This window comes from Perognathus longimembris, chromosome 3 (assembly GCF_023159225.1).
Source record: "Perognathus longimembris pacificus isolate PPM17 chromosome 3, ASM2315922v1, whole genome shotgun sequence".
In the NCBI taxonomy this organism is placed as follows: Eukaryota; Metazoa; Chordata; class Mammalia; order Rodentia; family Heteromyidae; genus Perognathus; species Perognathus longimembris.
Window position 1 is genome coordinate 660,605 of NC_063163.1, and position 17,893 is coordinate 678,497.

The 17,893-nt window shown below is 55.4% G+C and overlaps 1 protein-coding gene across 2 annotated transcripts; it reads left to right on the plus strand.

The window, feature by feature from the left end:
* The first annotated feature begins 346 nt into the window (after positions 1 to 346).
* On the plus strand, positions 347 to 16,009 carry Adprhl1 (ADP-ribosylhydrolase like 1). Of its 2 annotated transcripts, XM_048341055.1 has the most exons (7): positions 347 to 1,412; positions 5,794 to 5,958; positions 9,090 to 9,215; positions 11,091 to 11,231; positions 14,481 to 14,608; positions 14,831 to 14,963; positions 15,695 to 16,009. In XM_048341055.1, the coding sequence occupies exons 1-7, from the start codon at positions 1,139 to 1,141 to the stop codon at positions 15,850 to 15,852; spliced, it is 1,125 nt and encodes a 374-aa protein (XP_048197012.1). In that variant the 5' UTR covers positions 347 to 1,138; the 3' UTR covers positions 15,853 to 16,009. The 2 variants fall into 2 exon arrangements, with proteins under 2 accessions (XP_048197012.1, XP_048197013.1); XM_048341056.1 differs by lacking the exon at positions 5,794 to 5,958.
* Positions 16,010 to 17,893: the final 1,884 nt, after the last annotated feature.

The following is a 17,893-nucleotide window of genomic DNA, read 5'->3' on the forward strand; positions in this document are numbered from 1 at the left end:
ACTCAGGAACATTGCATCTGACCCACCACCCAGGCAAACGGGCAAGTCCCAAGCAGGCAGTGCCAATCATCAGGTCACATGTTGAATAAGGTTCTTCAAGTGAGAGATTACATACCTTACAGCACACAAACTTCGTAGAGGAGTCTATAGAGGCACATACCAGGATGTACTAATACAGTTGCAGATAGACTGAGAACAAACTAAACATAAGAGAACTTAGGGAGCTGGGAATGTGGCCTAGGGGCAAGAGTGTTTACCTTGTATACATGAAGCCCTGGGTTCCGTTCCTCAGCACCACGTATATTTTCTTTCTAATTAATTTCACTTCAAGCCAGGAATACTGGTTTTACACATTCTGCCCCATCTCACCTCATCTGGTTTCCAAAGCAGTAGGTGAAGCTGTATGAAGTTCGTGGTGGCACAGACAGATTCCACAATGACACTTCACCACTTTGCAGTCTAGCACTGGAGCGTCTTGCTGGACATTGAGTGGTGAGAAGACATTGTACCTTCCCTCCTTTATACTGCATATTTTAAATGTCCTATGAAAATGATTTATTTTTTTCCATAGTCCTGGAGATTGAATGAACCAAGTCCCTCATTTATGCTAGACAAATGCTCCACCACTGAGCTTCACTCCCATCCCTCACAATTTTATACTCGGAAGGAAAGTTTTCTAAAAGTTAAAACTCCAGTAGATGAATCCCAACATGATGCTGAAAGCGGCCAGACACGCATACTGTATTAGGAATTTCTAATAACTGCTCATTAGAAAAAGCAAGATGGTATGACGTGTTGATTTGAAAGTTCTAGGAAAGGCAAAGCCGTAGAGACGGGGCAGCCTGGAGAAGGCTCTGGAGTGGCCCTGCGCACCCACTCACTACCAGGCCCTCTCAGTTTTTCACACGTACTGCACTGCTCTGCCCACAGGGGGGCGGGCTCCACCAGATCACAGAGCCAAGGCTTTAGTGCTCCCAGCTTGCTCTGGATGGGGCCCCATGCCAACGCCCTCCTCTGCTGAGAGCCAGGGCTGTCCAGACACCTCCCACGTGGTGAGCTCAGAGCCTTTCTCATTGGTGCCTGCCAAAGCAGGAAAGACGCATCTGGCCATTTGGAGGGTGCCAGACAGTGTGATACAATGACCGGTGTCCGCTTGACAGACTGGGGGTGGCTGGGAAGGACAAAGGCAGCTAAAAAGATGGTGGAGAAGTTCAAGGCTGCCATGCTGCTGGGGGGCGTGGGTGATGCTCTTGGCTACGGAAATGTCCGCAGGGAGAACAGTTCTTTTGGCTCCATCCAAGAGGAGCTGCAGAAGATTGGGGGACTCGACCACCTTGTGCTCTCACCTGAAAAGTGGCCAGTGAGCGACAACACCGTCATGCACATGGCAACAGCCGAGGCCCTCACGACAGGTAGGGTCCACAGAGCGCTCCGCTTAGTGTGTTGTGGTGGAGGGAATGGCGTGTGGCTGCCCCTATTCTCAGTAGCACAAGAGCCCTGAAGGCGATGCGTCCAAGAGCCGTGTCATCTGATGCCACTGCTAAAAGTGGCCATTTAATAGGCGCCTGTGTCTCAGTACATCATACAGGCAGCAGGTCGTGTTTCTCCTGTGAGCTTAGGATTCAGCTTCTAAACAGCAGCCGCTTGTTGCGTGTCAGCTAAACCCCGAGCCCAGTTCCTGCTAGTGTATCCCAGGCAAACTTTGTGCATTTGGAGCTGTGGTAGTGAGAGCAAGGGGAAAACAGCCATGTACTGCAAGAGGATGAGGCTTCTTTTTTTTTTTTTGGCCAGTCCTGGGCCTTGAACTCAGGGCCTGAGCACTGTCCCTGGCTTCTTTTTGCTCAAGGCTAGCACTCTGCCACTTGAGCCACAGCGCCGCTTCTGGCCGTTTTCTATGTATGTGGTGCTGGGGAATCGAACCCAGGGCTTCATGTATACGAGGCAAGCGCTCTTGCCACTAGGCCATATTCCCGGTTGAGGCTTCTTGTTGAGTTGATCTCGGAAGAATATTTTATACTTTTTAAGATAAACAGATATTCAAGCCAGCTTGAAACTATACAATGAAAATTTCCATTACAATTGGGACCTTAACTTCCCGTTAGGGTCATGTGTGGGGATTGAGTCTGGTTTCCAAAGAATTAAGGTTGAGTGAGGTGCCAGTTGACTCGTGCCTGTAATTCTAGCTGAGATCTGAGGATCGTGATTCAAAGCCGAGCCGGGCAGGAAAGTCCGTGAGACTCTTACTGCCAAGTGGCCACCAGAAAAGCCGAAAGCGGAGCTACGGTTCAGGTGCTGGTGTGCCAGTCTTTAGCAAAAAAGCTTAGAGACTGAGTTCAAGCCCAGGTACTGGCACACACGCGCATGTGCGCGCTCACACACTGTACAGAGTTGAGATATCTGTCAAATGACTCAGCATGTCCTTTTACATAAATGTATCCAAGAAAATGCTGCAAAATGCATTGGATATAGGGAAAGCCTATTTACTAAGTAGATTCGTTTTAGTATGACCAAAGTTGTATATGAATTTCAGAGAAACAGATACACATTATGTACACAGCTTTCCTTTACGTGCTGTGCTCTTTCAGATCCTGTAGATGTTTTTAGTCTGTCATTGCAAGTGAAGGCTGGAGGACAGCTATTCAAGCCGATGAATTTCACTTATGCATTCATCATTGCATTTGTCTTCCGTGTGCGTGCTCAGTTTAGTGCTGCAGTCATTGTACAGGAATGCCATCAATGCCACGTCCCCAAGTGGCTAGCAAGCTGAAGCATGTTGATTAGATAAGGTGTCACCGCGTGTGGAAAATGGGGAAGCACCTTTCTGACTCTGAGGAAATCCAAGTATTTCCTGATTCTGCCATCATGGGATAAGAATGTCATCAACTGGTTCTTTAGCAAACACAGATAAGATGTGTCTGGTGGCGAGGCGTCTTTATGCCACATGGTTAGGAGATCCAAATAGTCACCCCTTCTGCAGACAGGCTCCTTTACGATCAGCAATTGTAAAACAAAATTCCAGCAGCCCAGAATGGTAATACGTTCCCCCACCCTTGGTAGCAGCCTGCCAGAGACATGGCCTTTGAGATAAAGCTGCAGCTTGTTACGGCTACAAGCAGGTGATACCTACTCCTGAAGTAAGCCTCCTTCTTTGGTGCCCGTGTACATCAGTACACAGCCACGCCAAGGGCCTTGCTTGTGCTCTTCTGCAGCGCGCCATGAGGTGTCAGGAGCCGGGCCTGACCCCGTGTGTGACTCTGTGGCTGTGCTGGAGAGTCCCGGCACAGGTGGGCGATGGCGTCAGATCGACAGGACATAGCCTACTCAAAGCGAAGTTGGTTTACTTAGTAGGTTTGGAACCCGTGACGGGGAAACTGCTGGCGATGCCAGTCAGAGTGTGAGCGAGTCACTGTGTTGTGCCCTGTCGACACAATTATTTTCCTTCCACGGTTGGAACTCATTGCAGGAGATCTCGCAGCCATGTTAGGGGGTGCACAGCGCACGGTCTTGCGGCCGCACCACGGGCTGTGTTCTCACGCCCCTGAGGGGTGGCCTTAGTTGCTTGCCACTCTGCAGTTGAGGTGGAGTCACGTGCCCAAAGCCACACAGCCACGTGGGTGACAGCACAGGTGGGAGCCAAACAGTCTGACCCCAGACTCTTCCTGCGGTTTCCTGACGTCTTCACGTCACAGTGGCCATATAAATATTTTAACAATGGCGGCGCACAGTGGCTCTTTGCCTGTTCTCCCAAGACAGGCAGCATTGGGCAGGCCACGTGTAGCCCATTTAAGCAAGCACCCTTTGAGCCCTGGCCACATGGTCTGTGACAGTGCATAGTGCAGTCAGGGAAAGCCACATAGCGCCCAGGACTCGAGGCCAGAAACCAACAGGACACAGCTGTGGCTGACGGCCGACGAGACATGCTCCTAGTCCTTCCTGCTTTACTTATGTTTCGGGTAGGGCCTCACAGTTTGCCAGAATGGTCCTCAGATTATGATCCTCCTACCCGTGGTCTTCTGTGTAGCTGAATGACAGTTCCACGTCCAGTTTATTAGTTAACATAGTCTCACTAACTTTTTGCCCAACTGGCCTTGATCCTCAAGCTCCACCTCCGTCTCTACCTTCCACGATGCTATGGTTACAGCCATGAGCCACGTTGCTTAGCTTGCCTTTCCTTTATGTCAGTATTAGCTGGGAACCACTGGAAAGTTTTCTAAACAGATTTATCTTTCCAATGCAAGATGTATCTTTCCAATGCAAAATGAGACTGGCAGCTGTACCACATAGCGGAACAGCCCGCGAAGTAGAAGGCTTGAAAACCTTTTCAATTTTCTAGTTACATTCTAACTAGTTCCTAGTTTACATTCTAACCTGGAAACAGTAGGTTCTTTGCTTCCATTTTGTTTTGATGAAAAAATTTCCGGTTATCAGTCAAATATGAGATTTCATAGTACCTAACCCCAGGATAAAAATTTTAGAGGAATCAGAAAGTAAGTGCCCATCTGGTTGGCCATGTTGCAGGCGAGCGACTGCCAGGCTGTAGGACTCCCAGAAGCCTGGCCAGACCCAAGGTCCCACCCACAGCAGGGTCGTGTGCGCGCACAGGCTCATTTTGTTCCTGCGGTGGTATCCGTGGCACTCTCCTAGGGTGTGCGACACTCGCTCCTGAGCAAGGCCCTGCCTGCCCCTTCCTCCCCTACTCGCGCTCAGCGAGGTATACAGCAGTCTGAGGACGAGGCCCCGTGCTCTGCAAGCTGGCTGGGGAAGAAGCCTTTCTCCATCGTTCACCGCCGGGGCGAGGGCTTTGGCCCTGAAGTGCTGAAGTGCTTCCCCTGACCTTCCTCTCAGGGTTGTGCGTAGGGGAGCATGGGACCCGAGCCAGGCATTGGCCCAGTCACAGTATGATCTCTGAATTTTCCTGTCCTACTCATCTGACGCAACTGGCCCTCTGCCCTGCCCTGATCATCTCCCACCCTCCTCGAGCCGCTCCAAAAATAAGGCACCATTGCCAAGGAGAAGAGGGGCAGTGGCATCTCCCCTGGTAGTCTCCAATCCATGAGGACAGCTTTTGCACATGTGTTGGTGCCTGTGAAAAAGAGTGCAGTAAGGCAGCCCCTCGCCACCCTCCCCAGACACAGGGATTCTCGTGCTGGGGCGCATGACCTGCATTCTCCAAGCAATAGTCAGTCTAGTTTAATGACCAGAAGACTCTGACTTTGTGCAAAACCTCTCCACTCTGCCACAGACAGGACTCCATGTGACTGAGCCTCATCTGGAACAAAATGGCAAATTTTGTGGTGGAGAGTTTGTATTTGGCCCTCTAAGATGCTCTTGGTCCAGACTCAGTGCCGCCCTGGGGCAGGTGTCAGATATGGGCTGGCTCTTTATGCCCTCTTTGCTCCATGATCCCGTACTTGTCCCCAGTCATGGCTTGACAATGGTGGCCTTGGACTGCGTGGGTTTCCTGTGGGAGCAGACGAGCTGGCGCCAGGCCAGAATCAGCCTCTGTTGCAGTAACTGTGTCTGCTCTGTGAGCCCGGAAACAGATGAATTTTTGGCTCCATTTATTCTCACATGGAGAATGAGGTTGGCAGGCTTTCTCTAGAATCGGGTAAGGTGAGCATAGGTAGATATAACAAACAAACGTCTGTGAGGTATGGGGTTGGAAGGAGACCTGCAGCAAACTGTGCATGAAATGCCCCCAGGCAGCAGGTGTGAGACGAGCCCACTTCCTCCACGCCCACACCTCGTCCGTCACTGTCGGTGCTCACGTCTGCTCCCACCCTTCCTTCCCAGACTACTGGTGCCTGGACGACCTGTACCGTGAGATGGTGAAGCGCTACGTGGAGACGGTGGAGAAGCTTCCAGAATATCGGCCAGACCCAGCTACTGTGGAGGGCTGCTCTCAGCTGAAGCCAGATAACTACCTCCTGGCCTGGCACACGCCCTTCAGTGAAAAGGGTCAGGGAGCTCCACTCCATCTTTCCTACAGAACTATTACTAACGACCCCACAGGTTGCCTGCCTGTCCTGCTACTCACCGCGGCCCCGAGGATGCCTGGACGAGTGTCCCGATGGCCAGGCCTTCCCGTGTATGCAGGGGATGTTTGAAGGACTCTGTCCACGGCTGCCCACGTTGGGGGGGGGGCGGTTAAGAAGGACTGTCCTTGTGACGCCACGCAGGGCTTCCTCGGTTATGATCTGCCATTCGTTTCTGTTTCCCCTGAGGACTAATTTCCACTGTAGTCCCCTAACGTCTGCATGTTGGTTAGGATTTGTGCCTTCTGTCTGCCCATCTCCACGAGGCTGCTTTTGTGTTCGTGGGGGAGGCACGCAGGCGTCCACAGCCTCTGCCGCTTAGGAGCCTTCCGTCCCAGCCCTGCGTCCCGGGGCCTTCTCTAAAGGTGAGGCCCACCTGCCTCTACCCGCCAGGGAGAACATAAGCTCCGCCCATACGTGGAACTCTTGGCAGCTCTCAGCCCCCCTGCTGTATGACCCCCCTCCCAGTGCTCTGTCAGGACACTGGGAACCTGGGACGGAGATGCCTCCGCCTGGGAGAAAGCCCAAGGCAAGGGCACTCTGAGAAAGTAGCAGGACACAGGTAGGAGAGCGGCTCTGGCAGCCCCAGCTCGGCCAACGGGGACGTGCGAACAAGCGCAGGCTTCCCGCCACCAGGAGGCGATGTTTGAGCATGTGTGGACTGGCTGCCAGTTGGAGGGCCGTCGGGGCCATTGCCTCTTCCTAAGGAAGAAGCACAAAACGCTTCCTGTGGGACAGGATAATGATGGCGCGACAGCCTCTTAAGAGGGAACTATGGCGTTATCTGTCAGATCATTTAACTTACATGCCCCTTCTCTGGCAATTATAGAGGTAGTAAGTCCTATGATGAGGCCGTCCTAAAGCAAGTGAACAGAGGTGTGTGCGTCGTGTGTATTTGAAAACACCGCGATTGTCTTCTCGGTAGAACTTGGAAGTTGATTTGGTGCACCATTTACTGGCATACTATAAAACTATTTTAAAAAATTAAATAGGTTGGGCTGGGAATATGGCCTAGTGGCAAGAGTGCTTGCCTCCTACACATGAAGCTCTCGGTTCAATTCCCCAGCACCACATATATGGAAAATGGCCAGAAGGGGCGCTGTGGCTCAGGTGGCAGAGTGCTAGCCTTGAGCGGGAAGAAGCCAGGGATGGTGCTCAGGCCCTGAGTCCAAGGCCCAGGACTGGCAAAAAAAAATTAAATAGGTTTATATGTTGAGACATGGAAAGCCCTTTACTGTGTTATGGTAAACTGTTGTTCCCCAAACGATTGTATAATCCAAGATGCCAACCTGTGCACCTGGCTCCATGCCAGCTGTGTCTTTAGAAGCAGTGTGCATGATGAGAGAGTTCGTGAGGTCATGGTTACGTGGCTCTTTGGTTCCCAGGTCTTGAGTAAAGCAGAGCACCATGGCAGGGAGAGTTGGCTAGAGCAAGCTGCTCTTTTATTTCATGGTGGCCAGGAAGCAGAGAAAGGCAGAGAGGGGGACTGGGCTGTGGACAAAATATGTCCTTTGAGAACACATCCCAGGAACGTATTTCCTCTACGTAGGCCCTACCTCCTACCACATCCACACTCCCCAATCGCCCCTCAAGCTGCGAGTCCACCAATGGGTCAATTCACCAATGAGGCCAGCCCCATGATCCACTCTCTTCCACAACATTCTCCCGTCCCCCTGAACACTGCCACCAGGCTCCGATACGTGAGGGGGGACATCTCAAATCTAAACTGTAACCGCATATAGTTTAGAACCAGATCGCACGGTTTCTCATTCGAATCGTGACCCTGCTTTAGCACCGTGAATGGCTCACTGACTTGTTTCTTTTAAAGTAGATTGGTAACCACCTCTGCCCACAAAAGCAGGGTGTTGCGGGTCCTGGGACTTTCTGACATGCTGGACAATTGTGCCAATGACTTCTACCTTTTCCCTCTTTGCTGACAGTGACGTGGCCCCTTATATTTTGCTATCTCAGTGTCAGAAACCCTAGAACTGACTGACTTTGAGTATTGTGTTGCACTTACATCTTCATTTAAGTTTGCTGTCACTTTCGCAGTGTTACTCCAGTTACTGCCTTAAGTATTTGCTCACCCAGCAGGTGTCAGCCTGGATGTAGAGGACAGTTCCTGATCAACGAGTTTCTTAGTTACTCCAGTTTCCTACTGCAAGTATTTTCCTAATTTTTTTTTTTACCTGAATGGCTTCTATTGTATAATTTTAAATTTTTGGAGCTTTTCATTTTTAAAACTCAAACATGAAGAGATCAATCCAGTGATCTAGCCCAGGCTTAGTGACACATGCTACCCTCGGTCACTGAGCCAACTGCTTATGCCAAGTCCTGTGCCAGGGGAAACCTGGAGTTTCTCCCTGTCCTCCGGATGCTCAGTGCCCACATGGGTCCTCCTCCTCCCGGCTCTCAAACCCTGCTCTGCCTCCCCCCAGAGCACCGACAGCAGCCTGTAATGGTCCCCATGTGTAATGTTAGGGAATAAGAACTCTCTTTATTCATATTTTTTGGCATCACCTTTTTTGACTTAATGTTTTCCTCATATAGTCTGACCCTCTTTTCTAGAGAGTTGTCTTCATTTTCTTGGTGGGTTGTTGTTTTTTTCCATTCGAAAATATTTCCTCAGGGCTGAGACTGTATCTCAGTGGCAGAGCAATTGCTTGCCTAATATGAATAAAGCCCTGGGTTCAATCTTGAGCACTGCAAAAACAAAACAACCACAAAATGGCCACTGGTCCATGACACTAGATGGATTACAATCATAGCACACATCAGTTGGTTGCTCCCACAAAAATTCTCCAAAACAAGTGTCATCATGTTCCTTGCCTTACGTATTCTGACTTTTTTCTTTGCCAGTCCTGGGGCATGAACTCGGCCTGGGCACCCTGAGCTGGTATCTACCACGTGAGCCACAGCTCCACTTTTCGCCTGGACTTTCTTGTCCAGATGGCTCCGAACCAACTCCTCATCTTCCCGAGTAGCGGGGGTTATAGCGGATTGCTGGAGGTGAGGTGATTGGAGTCCACTTTCAAGCGTTCGTCTTCCACGTAGGTTCCGGGTTTGGCGCGGCCACGAAAGCGATGTGCATTGGCATGAGGTACTGGAAGCCCGAGCGGCTGCAGACCCTCGTTGAAGTCAGCATTGAGTGTGGCAGGATGACCCACAACCATCCCACAGGTAAACCGGTCTGGGACGGGGCGGCTCCTCCACCCCCTCCACCCCCCCCCCCACCCCACGCACGGCACCGCCACAGCTCCTTAAAGAGCAGAGGCGGTGGCGGTGGCCACACTGAGGCGGTGACCGCGCTGTGCTGTGCTCACTGCCGCGGCTGCTGTGTGTCTCTGGCTCCTGGCACAGGACTAGGACTCCCGGGCAATCGCATCTACCTTGGGATTTGCTCACGCGTTACCTTCCGCTTTGCTTAATGCCTTTCTGACTTCCTCCTGACGGTAAACTTGGCGTTACGTGTGGTGTGACGCGGAATAAACTGTGCAAGGGGAAGCGTTTTCCTGGGTGGGAGTACTGTTCGTGTCAGAAACGGCGGTGAAGCTGGACCCGGGGTCACCCGGGAGGAGGCTGGCCCCTGACACCGTCTGGTGGACTGCGGAGAGTCCACCCTCGCCTCACCTCCTCCCGGGTTACAGGCGGTGGTGACGGCGGCTGCCACACCCGGCATGGCCCCCCGCGTGGCCCCCGCGTACGGGCTGCCGCAGGTCTGCTGCCACACCGCCTAGGAGAGCACCTGGACACGCACAGGGTGGGCCACGCCCAGCGCTGGTCCCAGAGACTGAGGCGGGGATGTAGGAAGACCATGAGGAGGTGGCTCTGTCAGCTCAGTTCTAAAAAGGAAAAACCACCCCAAAACCCCGCCAGCGGTACTCAGCCGGCATGCCGGGCAAGGCCAGCAGCCCCGCTGCCAGCGCCCCCCCCCCGCCCCCCCTCCACGCCCCCGCCCCCCCGGCCTTCAGGGCCGCTCTCTCTTGCTTTCCGGTGTCTGTTCTGATTAATGCTCACTCGACGGGCAGAAAGAGCCCCTGGGCCCTGCTAGGAAGCTTCTGCGCGCCAGTGAGAACCCCAGCGAGCAGCGGGGTGTGCGGAGAGGGAGGGCGTCCTGCCCAGCGTGCGGGCTCCCTCCCGCCCCGCCCGCCCTCCCCCTCCCCCCGCCGCCGCCGGCCACTCGTCCCCAGCCTGGGAAGGAAGGCTCAGCCTCACACCCAGCGCGTGGACGAGTGGACGGGGTGCTGGCGGCGTGAGTGCTGGCGTGACGGCAAGCAGCCAGGGCTGAAGTCCTGCCCACTTCCTCCTGACTCAACCACACGGAAACTCAAAACTCACCCCTGAGGGTGCAGAGCACTTGGAGTGCACGGAAGGCACGCAGGAATCTGGGTGACGAGTTTGTATTCCTAAAGCATTTTAAGATGCATTTCCTCCTCTTATTTGGAAAACACTAGCTCATATGCTTAATAGCTGAATGGTCCATACATCCTAGGATGAGGACCAAAATGTTGTAAGGGCTTGGTTTTATGTCGTTTCTTTAATCACCGTTGATAGCAGGTATTGCGTCTTTTGCTGTTCAATTCACTGATTCATACTTGTCCCCTCTGAGGCGCTGGGCAAGCACTCTGCCGGTCAGCCGTGTCCCTAGCCCAAGTATCGCAATTCTGGCGACAGCAAATACTTTCCCGCGCGTGTCGGCTGGGAGGCCCGTGAAGGGGGCCAGGGGCGCCTGTGGTCGTGACAAGTGGAGCCCCAGGTTGCAAATGCGGGTTTGCCAGCCCTGGCGCTTCCCCTTGTCCTGAGGTGGCGCCCGGCGGAGCCCTAGAAGGGAGCCGTGAGCCACTGTTGGCGTCGGTTCTGTGACGAGCCACTTTGAGGGCCCCTTCCCTGGGGCCTGGCCCGGGCTGGACCGCGCCCTGCCTGGCATCACGGCTCCCCGCGGCAGCCCTGGGCGGGCGGGCCTGGCCCTCCGGGGTCCAGGGAGCAGCTGGGTGTGTCCCGATCGGGGGCTGATAAAGACCAGGCGACCGCGCGGTCTCTCTTGCTGCCTCCTAGGGTTCCTGGGTTCTCTGTGCACCGCTCTGTTCGCCTCCTACGCAGCCCAAGGAAAGCCGCTGGTGCGGTGGGGCCGAGACATGCTGCGCGCGGTCCCGCTGGCCGAGGAGTACTGTAAGAAGACCATCCGCCACATGGCAGGTGAGCCCGGCTTCCTCCTCGGCTCCCCCGGGTCCTGCACGGGACGGAGGCCGTCCTCAGCTCACACCCAAGCCCTGGCCTGGGCCCTGAGCTCCCGGGGCCACGGAGGCCCAGAGCTCGGCGCCCGCAGAGGGTATGCACCCCAGAGTTTCCATCTGCCGCAGTTAACCCAAAGCTGGCCACGCGGTGGACATGAGGGACATGCTAGTGGCCCGTCACTCAGAAGCCCCTGGGGCTGCTGCCACTGACTACAGTGATCTGGGCAAAGGAGGTTCCGAGTGTGCCCACAGCCGGGCCCTGCTCGGGATGCTGCAAGCTGGGTTGCACTTGGGATGGGGGACAGGACTAGACACCACCCCAGATGCTCCGTCGCGAAGTCCCCTGGGGGATCTGATCACTACTCGTTGCTCCCGGAGGGACTCGTGGGCTATCCCGGCAGCGCGGGCAGCTCTGTGGCGGCGGCACTTACTCCGCAGTAAGTCATTCGGGTGTTCTGGGGAAGGAGGGGACTGAGGCCACGTCAGAAGAGCTGCTGCTCCTCCAAGACCCTGGGAGGCCGCTTTACTGAGACAGAGCCAAGAGCCCCAAGGGTCGCCTCCACAGTGCCGGGTGTGGGATGGGGTTCTAAAACTCCTGAAGGACTCTGGAGCTCTGTATCAAGGACGTACACACCCGCATCCACACAGGACTGGACACTTGCCTCACTTCCCTGAGCCGCCGGCCGCCCTCACGCAGCCTGGCCCCCCAGTGACCCCAGTGGCGGGATGTAGGAGGGGGCGCCCAGTTTTGCTCCTTTCTGTCTCCCTGGCGCTCACAGTGGCTGTTTTCAGCGTTCTGCCGCGTGGCCCGGCGCTGCGTGTCTGTAATCCCACCTACTCAGGGAGAGGAGGAGGTAGGGGGAGGGCGGTTAAGGCTGGCCTAGACAGGGTATGTTCCCATGTGAAAACCGAAAAAGTAGAAGAGCTGGGGTGTGGCTGGAGTGATAGGGCGCTTGCTAGGCAAGCGTGAGGCCCTGAGCTCAAACCCCAGAACCTCAAAAATAAAGAACACACACGTGCCCCTGTGTGCGACACGCACACACACACTCACCCTCACACAACCTTCCCCACCGACAAAAAGCAATGTCCTCTGAAGGGCAGCCGTGTGCTGTGGGCATGAGCAGGAGGGCAGCACTCACCCCAGATGGTCTGGGGATCTGAGAAGGTGCACAGGGCAGGCGAAACGCCAGGAAACGACTTTACAACTGTGTCCATTGACTTTACGTTCTCTTAACCCTATGTGGTGTGAGTTCCTTTAACCCAGAAATCTTGAAGAGACCCTAAAAATCCAGAGCGAAGGTGATCTCTGGACGTCCCTGGGCGTGGCCTGGGGCCTCGGGCTGCTCCCCCCGGCGCGGCGTCTGGACAGCGGTGTCCGGAGCTGGCCTGGTCCCTGTCTGGAAGGCGGGCCGGGCAGGCACCTGCCCAGTGCGGGCTGCATCACCAGCAGGCCACAGCCTCTCCCAGGCCTCCGGGTTTCACTGAGAGCCTCAAGTGGGAAGCTCTTCAGCGCTTGTTGCGGAGACAAACTGGCTCAGAAGCAGGAGGAAGCGGACGTTTCCTCTAGGCTGCCTTCCGCCTTCTCCTCTGCAGCCTCACCCCCCCCATCTGCCGGTGTCCTCAGCTCTCCAGCCGGAGGTGGGCAGTCGAGCTGTGTCTTTGTCTCCATGTGTCCATCTGGCCTTCCCAGCTCCTGCGTACCTGTGCCGGTACCGGGAGGAGGGGACAGCCTGCCTGCCGCCACTCTGAGGGGCGGGAGGTCGGTGGCCCCTGCAAGGCCAGGACCCTCCTCACCAAACTGAGCGGTCGGGGCCGTCATTAGGAAGAACGAAACTGTCTCTTTCCCAGCGACACAGAAACAATCATGAAAATGCAGTATTATTGCGCATGCGCATGTGCACGTGTGTGCGTGTGTGAGTGCGTGTGTGCCTGCATGCACACACTGGTATCGGGGCTTGCATGTGGGACCTGGGCACTGTTCCTTAGCTTTTTTAAAATATAATTTTATTATTATTATCAAGTTGTCGTACAGAGGGGTTACAGTTTCACCACTGAGGTCACGAGTACGTATCTCTTCTGGACGATGTCGCCCCTTCCGTCCCCACCCATCCCTATCCGAAGTTGCACAGGTTTCCACATGGTGTATACTGAATACTGTGATCGTATTTGGTCATTCTTTCTCCCTCTCTTTCTAACACCTGCCCCCTCTTTGCCCCTCTGAAAAAGCAGGCCAGTTTTTTAACAGCCCATACCCCTTAGTCATCGCCCTTCCCCCCGCCCCTCGAGGGCGGTGCTCCACTACTTGAACGGCAGCCCCACTCTGACCTCTTGCTGGTTCATTGGATGTAAGGGTCTCACAGATGTTCCTGCTCAGGCTGGCTTAGAACCAGGATCCTGAAGATCCCAGCCTCCCGAGTAACTAGGATTGCAGGTGTGAGCCACGGGCACTGAAGTGCCAGACTTTGAAGTCAGGCCCCACTTTACCACATGAAACCCACCTTACCACGTGAACCCCACTGAGATAAGCAGGCCCTGTGAGCAGACCCAGGACAAGCCCATTAGGGCCCAGTCGGTCTAGAACTCTAACCGCTGGGAATGCTTAACTCTGACCACCCCTAGAATGCCTCAAACCCTGAGCCAATCAGATTTGTACCTGTGTCCTAATCTTGCTTCCTTGAACACCTGATGGCTGTAACTTTGTTTTTTGCCTTTATAAGCCCTGTGTAATCGCAGCTCGGGGCTTCCTCCTAACCTCTGCTGTGTCTGTGTCGGTGGGTAGGACGAGGCCCGAGTTGCAGCTCGCTTGAATAAAGCCTTGCCTTGCTATTGCATTTCGGAACATCTGAGTCTCGGTGGTCTTCTTGGTGGTGGTCTCGCGACTTGGCACAACAGCACCTGGCTCCATTTGTTTGTGTTTTGTGATGCTGAGGATTGAACTCGGGACCTCATGCCACCAGGCAAACTCTTGATCACTGAGCCACGTCCTCATTCCTAAATAATGCAATTGTTGGTTTGCGGGGAGGCCCTTAAGCTATTGCAATCACCGCTTGGCTTTGGAATGCCGTCCAGCCACGCTAGCGCTGCTGTTCTGCACTGTCTCCTTTCTCCCTGTCATTTAAAGCAGCCGCACAGCGTCCCCAGGGTTCGGGTGGCCCATCTGCTCCCGCCTCTGCTGGGCCCCTCAGCCCGCTTCTCCTGTGCTTGTGTTTAGAGTACCAGGAGCACTGGTTTTACTTTGAAGCTAAATGGCAGTTTTATTTGGAGGAGAGAAAAATCAGTGAGGACGAGGAACACCAGGCCACCTTTCCTGAGAACTACGACGCAGAGGAGAGAGAGAAGGTGAGCCCCGCCCGGGCTGGCCCCGGCCCCGCCTGCGCGGCACGGAGCGCGGCACGGAGCGCGGCACAGAGCACGGCACGGAGCGCGGCACGGAGCGCGGCACGGAGCGCGGCACGGAGCGCGGCACGGAGCGCGGCACGGAGCGCGGCCTGTGTGCAGAGCGGGCGGCAGGGCCCGGCCTGCAGGGAGGGGGGAACCACACTGACCCCCGGCTCTCCTCAGACCTACAAGAAGTGGAGCTCGGAAGGCCGAGGCGGACGGCGAGGCCACGATGCCCCCATGATTGCCTATGACGCCCTCCTCGCCGCCGGGAGCAGCTGGGCTGAGCTGTGCCGCAGGGCCATGTTCCACAGAGGTGAGGGTCCCCGTCACGGGGAGGGGGGGGGATGCTTCTACACACACGCTCATACACACGGGCACGGCGGGCTGGTATGTGCACATGTGTATGCGTGCGTGCCTAGCATGAGCCACGGTGCTTGTGCACACGTGGGTTTGTGCGCGTGCACATGAATGTGGATATGAGCATTGTGTGCCCATGTGTGCACACACACTTGGATATGAGTAATAGGAAATGTTGCCAGGAGTCAGAGGCAGCGTGGGAATGGAGGCTGCAGGCAGGGGTCCTGTGGGAGGGAGCCCTGCGGGGGGGTGGGGCGGGGGAGGTGAGCCCTGCGGGGGGGGGGGGCAGGGGAGGTGAGCCCTGCGGGGGGGGGGGGGGAGGTGAGCCCTGCGGGGGGGGGGGGGGAGGTGAGGCCTGCGGGGGAAGCCATGGGTGTTGGGGCCGTAGATGGGGGAAGGAACCTGGGGTGGGGGGGACCCATGGCCGTTCCGAGGTTTCCAGCTACTGCGAGTCCTAGAGGTAGCCATGCTTTTCGTGTTAGTATAGTGAAACACACTGGGTGTCCTCATTGTGTCCTCAGACAGATTTCAGAGACGGTGAGTCTGTGGGAAGTACGCGCGTGACCGTGACCGGAGCAAGCCCCTGGGCTCTGAGAGGCGGGGCCGGGCGTGGGCTGCCCGGAGGAGGGGCTGGGGGAGGGAGGTGGACCGAGGGGGCCCCCTGGGACGCTGTGTTCTCCGTTCCAGGTGAGAGCGGAGCCACGGGGACCATCGCCGGCTGCCTGTTTGGCTTGCTGCACGGCCTGGACGCCGTTCCTCGGGGCTTGTACCAGCACCTGGAGCACCAGGGAAGACTGGAGGACCTGGGCTCGGCCCTGCACCGCCTGTCCACGCAGGAGAAGTAAAGCGTTTCCTCTTCCATTTCCCTTTCCAGAAGGCAGCTGTAGTGTCCACACGCGAGCTTGTAGCCTCCGGAGGGGAGGGTGTCCAGGGAGACGGAGTCATGCTGACCGCCCCCTCCCAAATTCAGAGTGCTATCTGCTATATAAAACACACTGTGTGTCCTACCAGAGTACTTTCCCTCGCCTCCACGGCAACCTCGTGCCTACTGACATTGCCTCGCGTTTGCCACACCCGTCCTTCCAGATACAGTGGCTGCCGGGGGTCTGGACGGGGGTGCATTTTATTCCGTCACAAAACCACGAGCAAGTGGCCTTTTCTGCCTCCTAGTAGATGTGTGCTTTGGCCGTTGGCCTGCCTGCTGTCCGGCCGGTCACAGGGGACAGGGCAGCTCACGAGCTGGGAGAGACGTTCCTGTCCCGTGGTGGAGACTCGTGCTGCTGGGTCCTTCGAGAGCCACCTCGACTCCGTGTTGAGCCTCACCGGGCCAGGCTTCAGTCACTCTAGACCTTAAACCCGTCTCTCAGATCAACCTCCCGAGACAATGGCAAGTGGCTGGTCTCCTGTTGCTGTGTTGCTATGTGGCACTTTGTGGGCCAGGTATATCCTCAGGTGGCACTTACTTTGTGGGCCAGGTGCGCCCCGTGTGGCACTTACTTCGTGGGCCAGGTGCGCCCCCGTGTGGCACTTCGTGGGCCAGGTGCGCCCCCGTGTGGCACTTCGTGGGCCAGGTGCGCCCCCGTGTGGCACTTTGTGGGCCAGGTGTGCCCCCGTGTGGCACTTTGTGGGCCAGGTGCGCCCCCGTGTGGCACTTCGTGGGCCAGGTGCGCCCCCGTGTGGACCAGGTGCGCCCCCGTGTGTTATGCCCATTCCGTCAGGAGGTTTAACCTTGGGGTACTGCTGTTATCCAACACAGTGGCAACCTATTACAACTTAATGCCATTTATTTATTAGATTGTGTGTTATCCAGTTCTCACCATTCCCCTTTTTAATCTGTTTATACTGTAAATTCATTACAGAAGCTCAGGAGCCTGCTCTCCCAAATCCTCTCTGGGCTCGGTACCTGTCACAGGTACTGAGGGGTAAGGAGGAGCAGTGACTGGGTATAGGCACCCGAAGAACCTCCCGAGAAACCCCTGACCACTTATTTATAGCTCAGTGCACTGGAGAAAGTCCAAGTCTCCAGCCTCCATCAGCCCAGTCGAACACACACCTCTTCACCATAGCTCGGTGGCCAGACTCTTTCTGCCAGCCACCGCCCCTGACCGCACACCCCTCGGTCAGTGGCAGCCTGGTGGCCAGGCACCCCTCTCCCCTCTGCCCTTCATAGCCCGTCACACACAGCTGTAGCCACCCACTTGGGTCACAGTGCAAGACCTTCAAGACTTTTGAGTATCGCAGCCCAGGTGACCTCTGGTTAGTCTTTAGCTAGATGCGTTTCCAGAAAAATACAGACACTCAGACTATCTGGTTGCGTAGTAGTTTCCACTGTTAACTACCTAGCTACAAAATAACAGTAATAGTAGTGAAATGTGTTATATGGCTTTATCGGACTGAGTCCCTGTCAGGACGAGTTGACAAGTTAGGGCTCATGGTCAATATTAAAACGGGTCCCACTCCTACGGTCCTAGCTACTCAGGGGGTTGGGATCACGGTTCAACGCCATCGAAGCCAGGGCAGACAAATCCTCAAGAGGCTTTTCTCCATGTAACTAGCAAAACGCCAGAAGTGGAGACGTGGCTCAAGTGGTAGAGTGCCAGCAGTAGACAAAAGAGCTGAGCAAGAGCATGTGCCCCGGCACACGCACGCACACGCGCACGCACACGCACACGCACGCACACAATCACTCACACTGAAACTGTGACTTGGGCCGCTCACAGCCACTGTTTCGGATTCCTGTTTGGCCCTTGGTCTTCTAGGTTTTTCGGAAAACCTTTTATCTCTTAAGTTTCCAGTGGTTCCCCCCCCCCCTTATTTCTAAGTCTAATATAAAATCTGTGTGTAAAACATCTGGAACGTCACCTTAAAGATCACTGTGGTCTCCCT